The 16,767-nt window shown below is 42.0% G+C and overlaps 1 protein-coding gene across 2 annotated transcripts in view; it reads right to left on the reverse strand.

The window, feature by feature from the left end:
- Nucleotides 1-4,051: 4,051 nt before the first annotated feature.
- The window catches only part of gna13b (guanine nucleotide binding protein (G protein), alpha 13b), a 44,896-nt gene continuing 32,180 nt past the window's right edge, over nt 4,052-16,767 (reverse strand). For both annotated transcript variants that reach the window (XM_061699639.1, XM_061699638.1), the window contains 2 exons: nt 15,063-15,263; nt 4,052-7,890 (listed from right to left, as the gene is read on the reverse strand). In XM_061699639.1, coding sequence (XP_061555623.1) covers nt 7,519-7,890; nt 15,063-15,263 — 573 coding nt within the window. In that variant the 3' untranslated portion in view covers nt 4,052-7,518. The remainder of the gene's footprint in view (nt 7,891-15,062; nt 15,264-16,767) is intronic.

Raw genomic sequence — 16,767 nt, forward strand, 5'->3', positions numbered from 1 at the left:
TTAAAAACTTTTTCCACAATTAATGTGACTGATAGCTAGAACAGTTGAACTTAATTTGGGGTTAATCAGAGGCATTTTATGGTGGCGGGTGTGTGCTGACACCAATTTAACATGAATTTAAATGCGATTGGTCAATTCAGTCACATCCCCTGCTATGAAAGCTTGTGCACACCTGTGCAACTACAATATCTCAGTTTTTGAGTTTTACTTACCCTCTCTAAATGTTTTTTTTTCTTTCAGTTTACATCTGAAGTTTATCAGTCAGATTAATGGTGGAAAACGTTTTTAAATGAAAATTTTAAAAAAAATATTCAAATTTTATTTTTTGTCCATCCAACTGTTCTAGCTGTATCGGACAATTGTTACTTGAAATGTACTCTAGCCTACATGTAAATGGATAATTACAAACATTAGATTGAGGCATTAAATCAGAATTGGACACTTGGACCTGCAGTGACCTTAGACCTGCAGAGGTCTTAGACCTCCAGTCTAAGACACCTGGGAGCTCTTTTTATTTGTGGAAAAAAATTTTTTTTCAAGCATAAGCATTTCATTCCAATTGATTGTCAGCCTCAGGCGTTTTCCATAAGTGTGTGCTGTTCAATCTCCCTCTTACTACTTCCTAGATGTAACCAGCAGTGGCCAATTGTTTCACTGTAGAGTTGAGAATTTAGCAACTTCACACTCAATTAATTTAACATTTACATTTAACATTTCAGTTTAACATTTGTATGAAGCTGTTTGTTAAGACTGATCACTATATCATGAGTTAGGACTGAGTAATGCTAATGAAACCTGTGCAGTCGCACTGTATATTAACATTAGCAATAGCAGCAATGATGAGAAATAATGACACAGTTTACAAAAAACAATGGGGTTTATTAAGGAGCAAAATGGTGAGACATAAGTTAGACTGTACAATGAAAGCTTATCTATTTGAAAATATTCAGCCACGTGGAGAAATGTATTACAATTATTTCATGTATGAGGACATCAAACTGCCTGCGTCACATTTCAGAAAAAGTACAAAAGGTTTAAGAAAATCCAAATTTGCACTGAGACACTAAACATGAGGGTTTGGGCAGATTTCGTCTTTGTCGATAGTGGCATTAAGAGACTACTCAGATATTACGCTAATCTCACCATTGCTGATAACTAAAACACAGACCAGAATCGTCAACTTAATCCAGAATTACCTGAACATCAGATTCATGTTACAGTCATCACAACAGACTCTTAACACATATTTGGCACAAGCGATGTATCAAGTCTCCGTGAGACTGTTTGGGAGCAAGGCCATTTACTTTTCTGGCATCCACCAGGTCTGATGGCTACATGGTGGACATGTGATGGACTTTTATAACACAAGGGTGTTTACTGTGGTGGTTTAGAGGCCATACGAGGTCTCAATGTGCTTCAAGTAAAGACCATCTTGCAGCTTTCAAATTCCTATTACATCTTAGCTACAACTAGGACATGATCCACACAGTCATAAACACAAGTTAAATAGTGTGCTATTATAACCCCAATTCCAATGAAGTTGGGACATTGTGTTAAACATAATTAAAAACAGAATACAATGATTTGCAAATCATGTTCAACTTATATTTAATTGAATACACTACAAAGACAAGATATTTAATGTTCAAACTCATCAATTTCATAGTTTTTAGCAAATAATCATGAATTTAGAATTTTATGGCTGCAACACGTTCCAAAAAACGATGGGACAGGGTCATGTTTACCACTGTGTTAAATCACCTTTTCTTTTAACAACATTCAATAAACGTTTGGGAACTGAGGACACTAATTGTTGAAGCTTTGTAGGTGGAATTCTTTCCCATTCTTGCTTGATGTACAGCTTCAGCTGTTCAACAGTCCGGGGTCTCCGTTGTCGTAGTTTAAGCTTCATAATGCGCAATACATTTTCAATGGGAGACAGATCTAGACTGCAGGCAGCCCAGTCTAGTACCCGCACTCTTTTACTACGAAGCCACGCCGTTGTAACACGTCCAGAATGTGGTTTGGCATTGTCTTGCTGAAATAAGCAGGGGCGTCCATGAAAAAGACGTTGCTTGGATGGCAGCATGTTTCTCCAAAACCTGAATGGTACCTTACAGCATTAATGGTGCCTTCAGAGATGTGTAAGTTACCCGTGCCATTGGCACTAACACAGCCCCATACCATCACAGATGCTGGCTTTTGAACTTTGTGTCCCTAACAGTCCAGATGGTTCTTTTCCTCTTTAGCCCGGAGGACATGACATCCACAATTTCCAAAAACAATTTGAAATGTGGACTCGTCGGACCACAGAACACTTTTCCGCTTTGCATCAGTCCATCTTAGATGAGCTCGGGACCTGAGAAGCCGGCGGCGTTTCTGGGTGTTGTTGATAAATGTCTTTTGCTTTGCATAGTAGGGTTTCAAGTTGCACTTACGGCTGTCGCTCCGAACTGTATTTACTGACATTGGTTTTCTGAAGTGTTCCTGAGGCCATGTTGTGATATCCTTTACACATCGATGTCGGTTTTTGATGCAGTGCCGCCCGACTGAGGGATCGAAGGTCACGGGCATTCAATGTTGGTTTTCGGCCTTGCGGCTTACATGCAGTGATTTCTCCAGATTCTCTGAACCTTTTGGTGATGATATGGACCGTAGATGATGAAATCCCTAAATTCCTCGCAATTGTACGTTGAGGAACATTGTCCTTAAACTGTTTGACTATTTTCTCACGCACTTGTTCACAAAGTAGTGAACCTCGCCCCCTCTTTGCTTGTGAATGACTGAGCAATTCAGGGAAGCGCTTTTTCTACCCAATCATGGCACGCACCTGTTCCCAATTAGCCTGTTCACCTGTGGGATGTTCCAAACAGGTGTTTGATGAGAATTCCTCAACTTTCTCAGTCTTTTTGGCCACCTGTCCCATCTTTTTTTGGAACGAGTTGCAGCCATAAAATTATAAGTTAATGATTATTTGCGAAAAACAATAAAGTTTGTCAGTTCGAACAATAAATATCTTGTCTTTGTAGTGTTTCAATTAAATATAGGTTGAGCATGATTTGCAAATCATTGTATTGTGTTCCCAACTTCATTGGAATTGGGGTTGTATTACCACAACTAGTTGTTTATACACTGTAAAGTGAAAATAGGTGCAGGAAAAAAACAAAACAAGCCTGCCATAAATGCATTTTATAATTAAACAGATGTCATGTTAAACCAGGAAATTTGGTTCAAAGTTGTACAAAGAAACCAAAGAAATCTGAATACATACGGTCGACTCAAAGCAAAAATATGTTCTGCCATCACAATTTTTGGAAGTAGAGGATGAACTGAGAAATAAGTAGTGATGAATTATTTTCTGATTGAGTGAGTCTATTAGTCTCAGGTTGCAACCAGTAGCACTGTTGATTCATGCTTAACTACAATGCTGTTAAACAACACCATAATGTCAGCTATCGGCTCCACAAACAACTCCAAGCAGCACACTGGCATCAAAACACAGCAAAAATGCAAATCTTACCAGGTGAATTTATCTTACTTCCAGTGAAAACATCTTACTGTACCTTTAAGATAGTTTTGACATTTTTTCTAAATTTTCAGCTCTGGAAAAATACATTTTAAGATACAAGATCTTATTTTAACAATATTGTCAAGCCATGTCATACTAATTCCATTGGCAGATTTTTTTTCACTTAAAACAAGACATTATATCCCTAAAATAAGTGAAAAAACTGCCAATAACACAAAGTGACTTGATAAGATTGTTCAAATAAGATTTTGTTTCTCAAAACAAGTCTTTTTGTCTTGCTGCAAATTTTGAAAAAGTCAAAACTGTCTTAAGTACAGTACAATAAGATGTTTTCACTAGAAGTAAGATAAATTCTGGTAAGATTTGAGTTTTTGCAGTGTAGCAGTTAAGAACATTCACAGATTTGTCCATTCCATATAAACATGTTTTTAAATAACCATTAGTCAATTAATTATAGATTTTTTCCCCCAGTCAAATGCCCCCCCCCCCCCCCCCCCCCCCAAAAAAAGATATTTTTCTGCATTAACAAACACTGTTTTGAGGGTAGGAATGAGGAAGTACTGATACTGGGTATCGGGCCAAAACCGGCCCTATTTCAAGGTATCGGATACTCGGGTGGGTTACCGATATCAGCCACTGACACTGACAGCAACAACAAAAAATACAAAAATAAATTAAGTCCTCCTCACCAGTAGTTGGTGCCTTACTGCAGCAGACACATTGACAAATCATAACGCGCATCAGAAAGAAAGGTCAGTCATTGTGTTAATATAAAATTGATGTATCCAAAGTAATAAATGGTATCGTATCTGACAGTGTCTGTCGGTCTGACAATTTTCCCCACAATCAATCAAGGAAACAGAGTTAAATGGCCTTTCTTAGTTTTTATTACTCGTTTTTTAAGTAGTTCCTTCATTTTAAGAAATGTAAATGTGTGTGAGTTTACATTTCATTTCAAATCCTGCAAAATTTTAACCAATGATAACATTCCAATAAATACTGACAGCCGTAACATGCAATACAAACAAACTATATATCTGGCTTTTTAGACATCCGAGCAGTCGCTTACAAATTCTGTTTCATTTCTGGCCTCGAAACATTTTGAATTTGAATTGTGTCAAGTGGGACAGTGCACCACACTATTTGCCTTGTTTTTTTGTATGTTTTTTCTCATGGAAGCTCTGGCTGAAGCTAACCTGCATAGGAAAACAACAACAACTGCTCAATAGAAAAAAAAAATGGAATGGACATAAGTAGATCCCTGAATTCTAAATAATGTAACTTGTAATAAAATCTTTCACATATAACGCATATATGATTTGGAGTTTCTTGACAACTTGCAACCACATTTGGTCATGTGTAGATGTGAAATATAAGTTAAAAAAAAAAACTGTGAAGTGGGATGATACAACTTTCAACAGTAAAAACAGTTGAAGCGTCTCCCCGATCACATTGAAATATAAGAAATGGCAATTAAAATCCTAATATTACCTGGAGCTCCTGTTTAATGACTCATCATCATCATCATCAAGTGGCACCTAAAAACTTCAGATGTCAAGTTTTGTTAAGACATGACAAAACAAACATATACAATGTGGATGGTTGCATGGACATTTAGAAAAGTAGGTTGTGAGACAAGAAAAAGATTAATTATCAAACTGATAAGACGCTCATTCGTAGCATACATCCTGGCTTTAAGCCATTGTTTGCAACTTAGGATGCATGGAAGGGAACAAAAATGATCAGACAAAAAAATAAATGCCAAATTTTTAGAATTTGACAAAAAAAAATTTTAACAAGATGACGTGACCTTAATTCTCAGTACCAATACAATCAAGCGGCATCTTGTACATTGTATGTTTACAAACATCACAGCTAATATTCATGCAGGGATTGGATTCATGTTTTGCTCTGGAGTGCAAACTGACATTAGTCAGTTTACCCAAGGTGAAAAATAATACATTATAGTCTCTTGATCACATCAATAGTTTAACTCAGAGCCCTAACTAACCACAGTGGAACCACTAAATTTCAAAATAAACCAAAATGTTTGGGAAAATCATCACGCAAGAGTTCATTTCAGTCAGGAATGACAAATTCTGGGTTTTTATTTTTACCTTGGGCTTTTCTGTGATGCCACCGCAGAAGTGTACCAGTGATGGCAAAGAGGAAAAGTGTGGTGTTGACTATAGAACAGGTAATACCACATAGCAGTACTGTACGAGCAGCAAAAGTGATACACAGGCCTCGGTTCTTGATGATGCAATATGGCTAATGTGAGGTTTTATGATGGTGGTCGTTTCACTTGGGCTGGATGGTACATCAAGTTTAATCAAGAAATATTTTTGATATTGGAACAAATCAGAAGTCAACCAGTGTCCTGAATGGATTGTGTTTGATTTGGGCAGTTCCACTTTATTACAAATTGACACACACTGGAGACTGCCCTGTGTGTTAACATTTGATACGGATACTTTATATTCATACAGGGTCACTTTGGTCCCACATCTAGCTTTCCCCTCCTCTTCACTAGTTTAAGGCCATAGAAGAAGAAAAAGCCGTTTACCTTTGTATAGTATAGACAACCCGGAAAAGGGGGTTGTTGGTCCTTACACTTAAAAAATTCAAGAGCTTACCAAAAATATTTGTCTAACTTCTAAGCAAAACTGATCTGATTACACTTAAAATAAGATTGAAATTTTCACTTTTTTCAAACTAAATTTTAATAAGAAAAAAACAACGTACTCCACTCCAAGTAAAAATTTGTTTGACAAGTGAAAATTGTCTACAAACAAGTTACATTATGAGTCTTATTTTGAGTGTAATCAGAATAGTTTTGACTAGAAGTAAAACAAATATTCTTCGTAACATTTTGAGTTTTTACAGAGTACATTTCATGTCACATTGGTCTCTAAAAAAAATACTAACCAATATCTCATTGCATGATATGAGACATGCTTGCTGATTTGCATATTAACACATTCACTGCCATTGACGACTTTAGAAGTCAAATATCCATGTTAACTTGGAAGGCTGGCAGTGAATGAGTGGCTGGCTATCTCGATGCATCTTGATTACATGGGTGAATGTAAAGGCTGGACATATAAGGGATCATTTGACAGGTTTAGGCAAGGAAAAACGACTTGTGTGAAATGGAGGCATAAGAGATGGTTGGCTTCAAATCAGAATTACAAAGTGCCCTGAGAAACAGCAAATCGGCACTGGACAGTATGACAAGTGGTTGTGTCTGCTCTGTTTCAACAGCGCCCCCACCCCACAGAAGTGATTAAACACAGTCCAACAGCAGTTACAAATTAAAGTGTAAACCCTATAAAATATAAGTTAACGAAAAAAATCCATAGGTACATACAGTATATATTGTACAGGGTGTTAGGAAAAGGACATTAGAAACTACGCTACAGATGACATTGACACTGTGTGTGTATGTCTGTGAGGGGCTCTTCTTTCCCGTTCAATAAAAATTGTCAGGCCAGCCCCTATGATGTAATCAAGTGCTGTCTGAGAGTAGATAAAAAAATGCATCATGGAAAAAATGTGGTTTTTGAAAAGGAAAGCGAGACCGGGGGGCAGATGCCCTTTGGCAGTCTATATAGCAACACCAATGCTAAACAAGGCATTTCAGTCCCTTTCAACAATGCTCGAAGCAGCATCGGGGGGAAAAAAGCACCGTGTGAGATTTTGCACGACTCATAAAGAAGTAAGGAGGGCCATCTGTGAGTGGGGATTGGTCATTTACAGTGGTTTGAAGGGTATGTGTTGGCCAATGGCAGCTGTTCGACATCAAAGTGAATATGCTGATTAAGGCAAGGAGAAAGTCAAGGGGGGAATGTTGGTAGTAATAGTGGTTTCAATTCGTAGTCTATAAGACGGGATGGGGGTAGATGGGCTGATGGGCACCTTAAAACCCCAAATCTGTCTTCGTACACCTGTCTCTCCTCCTCCTCCACCCCCTTCTTTTCCTCATCCTCTCACTGGAGCATCAGCTGCTTGAGGTTGTCATGCAGGATGGTGTCCTTAACGTCGCGGAACACCAGGCGGATGTTCTCAGTGTTGATAGCGGTGGTGAAGTGATGGTACAGGGGCTTCTGCTGCTGCTCTCGCCGCTTTTTGCGGAAACACTCCACCAAGAAGACCTGGACATCAGCCAGTCTTTTGGGGTCGCCGGAGAACTCAGAAAAGTAGTCTTTGATGGATACCTGGTTGACCTTTTCCTCGAGCAGGTCCGTCTTGTTCAAGAACAAGATGATGGAGACGTTGTTGAACACTCGGTTGTTGACGATGGTCTCGAAGATGTTGAGGGACTCACTCAGTCGATTGGTTTGCCGGTCTTCCATCAAAACCTGGAGATGTAAGCATGCAGATAGATGTGTGTAAGAGGGGTGGGCACTTCATGGTGAATTGGAACTGTTCTGGTGCGCCACAGCTCAACAGTGTTCAACAGCATCTATACACAGTTGATACCAGACGTTTACACACACAATATAAAAAGAGATGCTTTTTTTCCCTCACTATCTGACATGAAATCAGACTAAACCTTTCCTGTTTAGGTCAATAAGGATTGCTAAAATTATTTCTATTTGCTGAACGGCGGAATAATGAGAAGGAATTTTTTTTTAGACAATTTTTCATTACTTTATTCAAAGTCAGAAGTTTAAATATAGTAAGATTAGTATGCCTTCAAACAATTTGGGGAAAACCCAGATGATGATAGCATGTCTTTGGAATTGTCTTGATTGACAAAATTTGAGTTAATTAGAGACACACCTGTGGATATATTTGAACTAGGGACACCAAAACCCACTGCTTCTTTGTGTAACATCATGGGACAGTCAAAAGAAATCCTTCAAGGTATCAGGAAGAGAACTGTCGACTTGCACATGTCTGGTTGATTCACGGATGCAATTTCCAGGTGCCTGGTTCATCTGTTCAAATAATTATACCAAAGTGTAAACACCTTGGAAACGTCCAGCCATCATACTCCTCGGGAAGGAGACGAGTTCTGTATTAGCAGAGCTTAATGTGTTTTGGTACAAAACAACAACTCAATAACAACGTCAGAAGACCCTGTGAAGATGCTGTCTGAAGCTGGTATTATCCACAGTGATATGAGTACAGTCCTGACATGGGCTGGAAGGCCATTCTGCCAGAAAGAAGCCATTACTCCAAAATATCCGTCCATCGATCCATTTTCTAGCGCTTATCCGAGGTCGGGTCGCGGGGGCAGTGGCTTTAGCAGGGACACCCAGACTTCCCTCTCCCCAGCCACTTCATCCAGCTCTTCTGGGGGGATCCCGAGGCGTTCCCAGGCCAGCCGAAGGATGTAGTCTCTCCAGCGTGCCCTGGGTTGTCCCGGTGGTCTCCTCCCGGTGGGACGTGCCCGGAACACCTCACCAGGGAGGAGTCTGGGAGGCATCCGAATCAGATGCCCCAGCCACCTCATCTGGCTCCTCTCGATGTGATGGAGCAGCGGCTCTACTCTGAGATCCTCCCGGATGACCGAGCTTCTCACCCTACCTCTAAGGCAGAGCCCGGACACCCTGCAGAGGAAACTCATTTCGGCTGCTTGTATCCTGGATCTTGTTCTTTCGGTCACGACCCACAGCTTGTGACCATAGGTGAGCGTAGGAACGTAGATCGACCGGTAAATCGAGAGCTTCGCCTTTCGGCTTAGCTCCTTCTTTACCACAACGGATTGATTCAAAGTCCGCATGACTGCAGACGCTGCACCGATCCGCCTGTCGATCTCCCGTTCCATTCTTCCCTCACTCGAGAACAAGACCTCAAGATACTTGAACTCCTCCACTTGGGGCAGGATCTCATCCCCGACCTGGAGAGGGCACGCCACCCTTTTCCGACTGAGGACCATGGTAACAGATTTGGAGGTGCTGATTCTCATCCCAGCCGCTTCACACTCGGCTGCGAACTGCTCCAGTAAGAGTTGGAGGTCACGGCTTGATGAAGCCAACAGAACCACATCATCTGCAAAAAGCAGAGATGCAATACTGAGGCCACCAAACCGGACCCCCTCTACGCCTCGGCTACGCCAAGAAATTCTGTCCATAAAAGTTATGAACAGAATCGGTGACAAAGGGCAGCCTTGGCGGAGTCCAACCCTCACCAGAAACGAGTCTGATTTACTGCCGGATATTCGGACCAAACTCTGACTCCGATCGTACAGGGACCGAACAGTCCGTATCAGGGGGTTCGGTACCCCATACTCCCGAAGCACCCCCCACAAAACCCCCCGAGGGACACGATCGAAAGCCTTCTCCAAGTCCACAAAACACATGTAGACTGATTGGGCGAACTCCCATGCACCCTCGAAGACCCTGCCAAGGGTGTAGAGCTGGTCCACTGTTCCACGGCCAGGACGAAAACCACACTGCTCCTCCTGAATCTGAGATTCGGCTTCCCGACGGACCCTCCTCTCCAGCACCCCTGAATAGACCTTACCAGGGAGGCTGAGGAGTGTGATCCCCCTGTAGTTGGCACACACCCTCCGGTCCCCTTTGCCACCGAGGAGCTTTTTAACCACCTCGGTGACCTCAACCCCAGAGATAGGAGAGCCCGCCTCAGAGAACCCAGACTACTCCCTCATGGGAAGGCGTGTCGGTGGAATTGAGGAGGTCTTCGAAGTATTCTCCCCACTGGCTCACAACGTCCCGAGTCGAGGTCAGCAGAGGCCTATCCCCACTATACACAGTGTTGGTGATGCACTGCTTCCCCCTCCTGAGACGCCGGATGGTGGACCAGAATTTCCTCGAAGTCGTCCGGAAGTCTTTTTCCATGGCGTCACCGAACTCCTCCCATGCCCGAGTTTTTGCTTCAGTGACCACCAAAGCTGCATGGCCAGCCGTTACCCATTAGCTGCCTCAGGAGTCCCACAGGCCAAAAAGGCCCGATAGGACTCCGTCCTCAGTTTGACGGCATCCCTCACCGTTGGTGTCCACCAACGGATTCGGGGATTGCCGCGACGACAGGCCACAGCTCCGGTCGGCCGCCTCAGCAATGGAGGCGCGGAACATGGTCCACTCGGACTCGATATCCCCCGCCTCCCTCGGAACATGAGCAAAGTTCTGTCGGAGGTGGGAGTTGAAACTCCTTCTGACAGGGGATTCCACCAGACGTTCCCAGCAGACCCTCACAATACGTTTGGGCCTGCCACGTTGGACCGGCATCCTCCCCCACCATCGCAGACAACTCACGTTATTGTATCGATTATTCCAGGCCTGTTTTTAGAGCCCAAGCAGGTAGACCTGCAAGGTCCCTATTGTTTTTGTAGAAATTATTCTTATTCTTGTTACTATTATTCGGGCCCGAGCAGGTAGACCTGCGAGGTCCCTCTTGTTTTTGTAGATATTCTTCTTCTTATTATTATTATTATTATTTTAGTCATGACAACAAAGCCATTTTTGAGGCACTAAATGTCCACGAAAACTCATTAAATTTGGCACGCACATCGGGCCTGGTGAATTTTTTAAAATAATTTCACGTTCTTGGGCGTGATTTCCTAATAATGGCTCAACAACACCACCTAGAACGATGCCAAAAGTACATCAGAGGTGAACTTGGTTTTTGTATGACCTATGCCTTTGAAAATTGGTACGCATAGAGGGGACCCAGAAGCACAAAAAAAGTCAGCGCGGCCGATATCGTAACTCCAACAGGAAGTGACCTTTGAAGGAAAAAATCCTTCCTCACTAGGGTCACGGGTGTGCTGGAGCCTATCCCAGCTATAATCGGGCAGGAGGCGGGGTACACCCTGAACTGGTTGCCAGCCAATCGCAGGGCACATACAAACAAACAACCATTCGCACCCACATTCACACCTACGGGCAATTTAGAGTCTCCAATTCAAGCATGTTTTTGGGATGTGGGAGGAAACCGGACTACCCGGAGAAAACCCACGCTTTAAAAATCAGACAATGTTATTTTCTGGATGTTTTACCCCCCCAGCTACCCCAGGTGAGGTATACCTGTGATGGTGTGTCTCGTCTTTTTAAACTGGGGAACTTCCCCAATTGCTGGCTCACTAAATACAGTGTTCCCTCGCCACTTCGCGCTTCATGTTTTGCGGCTTCAGTGCTTTGTGGGTTTTTCCAAAATATTCATAAAAAACAAATACAAATTCATCAAAAAATAAAAATAAAAAAATACAGCCATATCAGCAGCCATATTGCGGAAAGACGCGTTGTTTCATGTTGATGCACGAGAGAGGAGGTTTCCCTGCATGCCAAACAAAGAGATGAGTTGACTCAGAGGCTTTGTACATGCCTGTGCTGTACTGTACATGCCACGGGCACTCATACAAGGCGCGGGGCGCGACATCGACCAATCAGAGCACGAGTGGATTTATCCTGTGATCTGATTGGCTGCGCATCATCGCAGCCTCACCCAGCATCTTCCCTTGTTGTGTCTCGCCAGTCTCGTCCACGATGTTGACTGTCTCGCATACTGTATCTTAAGTGTTGTGTTCGTGATAACTTTTTTTGTTTAAGCGATAACTTTTTTTGATTAGTTAAGCCCTTACAATCCCGCCTTAGCGCTGTGCCCCTGCGAAAGCTTCCCACGAGGAAGAAGATGATGATGACCATTAGCGAAATAGTGAAACTTTTAGATATGATCAAAAAGGGCAGAAGTTATGCATATGTGGCACGCCATTATCCCGTGAATGAATCTACAGTGCGGTACATCAAGAAAGAGGAAGCAAACATCCGCAAAACTGCTTCAATAAGGATACAAAACGTGTGGTAACTCCGAGTAATAAGAGACGGGGTTATTTCCTTGTAGAGGGGAATTTTGAAGCAAAAGAAAAAACAAAGACAACAACTACCCATCACCGTGTTTTTCTCCAAGGTAAAACCCCAGCTACACCATCAGCGCCGCCAGAAGAATCTCCGAGTGAACCTAAGGCCTCTACGAGTCAAGTGAGAGCCTCTCCTCCACCACCAACGCAAGCCTCTTCGCCTCTCTCAGAAGGCAATTTTGATGAATGTTAATTACTGTATAAGGTTTTATAATGAAAGATTTAAGTAAAGATGTGTACTGTTGTAATCTTTGTCTCAAATATGTATACAAGTATAAATACTGTTTATATATTTTAAACATTCTGGTAACCACATACAAATACACGAAAATTCCTAGGGGGGAGGGGGGGGCAAATCCTACTTCGCTGTTTTTCACCTTTTGCGGGGGGGTTCTGGTCCCCATTAACCGCAAATAACGAGGGATCACTGTACTTTTTTGCCCCACTGTATGTGGCCTGTGATTGGCTGGCGATCAGTTCAGAGTGTAACCCACCTCTCGCACAAAGTCAGCTGGGATAGGCTCCAGCACACCCGTGGCCCTAGTGAGAATAAACGATTCAGAGAATGGATGGATGGATAATCTCGAATTGCAACATTTGCATACATCACTCAAGCAAAAAAAAAAAAAGTGTCAAATACAAAAAGATAGATTCAAATAATAATGTTTTACTGATGTTAGCTTGCAAGGAAGACGAGATGTAAATTTTACATGAGCAACAGCACATTTTCATGCCTAGCTTCATTTGGTAATTTGTTATTGATTCAAAACGTGATCGAAGTGTGAACTGTATGCCAGTGACAGATTAAGATTGATTTGTGTTAGGTTACTGTTGCAGTAAATAAATGTTTTGCATCAAAAGTTGTGTCCTGTACTAAACATACGGTATTTCCCATTGGAACCTTAGTCTGTTGATACATTTTTAGCTATGCAGAATACTGTCAAAAGGCAACATATTCAGTTTAATCCAACACATGACCCAGACTGGTGTCATGTGCTTTCATCAGGTTTTATGGCAGTGTATGAATGAATATGGTTGCCGCCCGTGCGAGTATAAAGAAGCCTTAAGTCCCTGGAACTACAAGTCTCTATTAAGCTTTTTATGTGACTTGTTCTCTGAAAGTGTCCAAAGCTGTGAGATTGCACCCTTGAATTTTAATGCCTTCTAGAATATTTTTGGTTCATTGGAGTGAAGATACATAAGAACCTGTAAATTCCAATGCTCAACTGAGTTTAACTATTGTCCACCCATCCAATTATTTATTCTATTTGTATACCACTTGTCCTGTTCAGGGTTGGGGGAGCTGGACCCTCTCCCAGCTGACAAGAGAGAGACTATTCACACTCACAGTAACACAGTCACTGAGTCTGAACTAGTGATGGGCAAATGAAACAGAGTCTTTGGAGCTTGTGTCACTCTTCCTGAAGTGGAGTGATTCGAAATGCTGCATCGGAGCTTGTATCAAAACACCTGTGTCACGTGACCGATGACATTCGACGCTTCGAACATCATCACTGTTTCGCTTTGCGCTTCATCCCTTCAAAATGTTTCGAAGCTTTTCATTGGCTCATAGACTTTCAGTATTTGTCATTGGCTCATGGCGTTTCAACGCATTCTGAGCCAGTGACAGCTTGACAGGTTTGAGTGGTTTGGCCCCATACTAGCTATATAAAATGCATCATTATGCTTCAAAATGGGGTTGTGAGGAGATAAGAGATTTGGAGAGAGAGAGAGAGTATTTTGGCAAGTCAACCATACAAGTCCCCAAACGACAAACCATTATCTTTTAAGGTTTTCCTTAAAAACACTTCACACACACACACACACACACACACACACACACACACACACACACACACACACACACACACACACAATGTTTCTGAATTCAAACACCATGATCATTTGCAAAGTAGGAAGAATCTCTAATCCTGTTAGGGACTATCTTTAAATAAACCCTTAACCAACATTTAACCCTTAATATCATTTGCATTTATCATTTAGGTTAATCTGGAATGTGTTTTAGAGTATGGGGTGGGGGGGGGGCATCTATATATTTTATTGTAATGACGATATAATAATTATTTGGTATCAATGAACAAAATTCTTGAATGACCATACAGACATTTCAGAACTTTTATTGCTGTCATGGGAAACAGTGCCAGTGCTTCAGTCGTGCTCTTTAGAGGTTGCTAGCTTCAGTTGTCCACCAGATGTCACCGTCACTGAAGCCTTGAAGCTTTGAATCTTTTTCGGCACAATTGTTAGGAAAGCCTCAATGCTTCATGAAGCTTCACTTGCCCACCACTAGTGTGAACTGAACCCATGCTGCCTGCACGGAAGTGAGGTGAGTGAACCACTACACCGTCAGTGAGCCCACCTGTAGTCACGTCACCATAATGATTCTGGAGCATGGCGGGAGCAATAATCGTTTCATCCTGTTAGCTACCAATGCTATTGCTGCTGCATTACAGAAAACAAAGAGGAGCAGGCTACAGAGACATTTTGACTACTAAAATGACCACTCTAACAGACGCTACATACAGTATGGATGACTCGGGGAAAATATATTTTAAAATGGGTTTCAAAATAAAAACAAATTGGAGTTTGATCAGTCAGCCGGATGATATTGTCGTCAATATACGAGGTTCCACTCAACTTAATACAAAGCTGTAACTGACTTTAAAAGCATTGACGGTGACTTACCTGATCATATTCAGAGGAGGAGACAAGGAAAAGAATGGAAGTAACTGAGTCGAAGCATTCAAACCAGCGCCGCCTCTCTGAACGTTGACCGCCTACATCCACCATTTTGAAAGGCACATTCTTAATCTCAAAGTCATACTCGTGGATGCCCTTGGTGGGCTTTCGGGCCAAGAGGATGTCCTGCTGGCTGGGGAGGTAGTCCTGGAAGGAGAAGAACAAATTCACATTTCAGGATCCGTCGGCTTGATCGGTGATGAAGAATATAATTAGGAAAGTCATTGTAGAGCAGTGCAGTCTAGATAAATGTGGTGCTTTCACTTCTTAAGAGTGCGTTGTTGATATGCCCATTTAAAATTCAGCATTCCTGAAATACCACAGAACATAAACAAATGATGCTCGGTATGTGTGTGTGTGCGTGTATTGCATTCTAGACATGACTCGTCACTGAAAAAGACTATACTGATGATGAGCGGTGTATGTGTGTGAGCCAGATATTCACAATCCAAGTACAGATTAAATCTTGATGTCAAAACGCAGTTTTACAGTGTATCGTAACGTGCACTGGCCAACATGAATGGCCAAAGTATTATGAAAGCTGTGGTTGGAGCTTTGATAAGGCCTTTACCGCCTCGACCAGAGATCATTTTACACTTGACAATATGCGAGTACACCTTGAACTGGTCGCCAGCCAATTGCAGGGCATATATAGACAAACAACCATTCACACTCAGACCTACGCGCAATTTAGAGTCGAATTAATCTACTATGCATGTTTTTGGAATGTGGAAGGAAACCAGAGAAAACCCACACAGGCACGGGGAGAACATGCAAACTCCACACAAGTGAACCCTGGTACTCAGAACTGTGAGGCAGATGTGCTAACCAGTCTTCAACCGTGCTGCCTACAGTGTTTGTCATATTCATTTAATGTATAACATTAGAAATTGGACACTGCCTACAAACAGTGATTTATTTTGCTTGAGTCCAAAACTTCAAGTCAAGCAAACACAGGAACACTCTTAATTAAAGGCTACGCAGGTTTAGAAACAGCCAATTACCAATAAATAAAAGAATCAGGGGACTCCTAGTTTCATTTCCACCGCTTAGTGACTGTAAATTTTTTTTTTTTTCTGAGCAGCCTTTGTAATATGTTTTCATTTGAAATGTGGCCATTTCATTTGAAGAGACTGAAGTATTTAGGATTATTTATTTTTGCATTGATTTCTGTATTTGTATGGAGTGGACCTATTTTATTATTTCATTTTTGGGACCAATGTAATGTTTGGCGGAGGGATATGTCGTAACGTGAGTCGGAATCGTTATTCCCTCTCCGTGTGATGTTCTTTCACCTGCGACTTTTGACTTGAAGTAAACATTCAGCAGAACGCCACTAAAAAGTCATACTGTTACAATATGCTTAAATAATTTGGCGAACCTCTCTTCGAGGTGGGGACGGCGAACAGGGCTTCTCCCGGTGGAGGTCGCTGCGAGCCAGGATGCTGGTCTGTGTTTGCTGGGATGGAGGCTGGAGCAAACAACATGGTGCCTCTTGCCCAATCGATTGTGAAACAATACTCTAACAGGAGTAGTACGCCGTAGCAAATTGGAATGCTTTCACATCCTTTCCAACGCAGCCTTTCGATCGTGCGGTACAGTCAGCTGTTTTACTTGTGACGTACCTACATGGTCACATGGGTTAAGCGGC

The sequence above is a fragment of the Phycodurus eques genome, chromosome 16 (genome assembly GCF_024500275.1).
Source record: "Phycodurus eques isolate BA_2022a chromosome 16, UOR_Pequ_1.1, whole genome shotgun sequence".
In the NCBI taxonomy this organism is placed as follows: domain Eukaryota; kingdom Metazoa; phylum Chordata; class Actinopteri; order Syngnathiformes; family Syngnathidae; genus Phycodurus; species Phycodurus eques.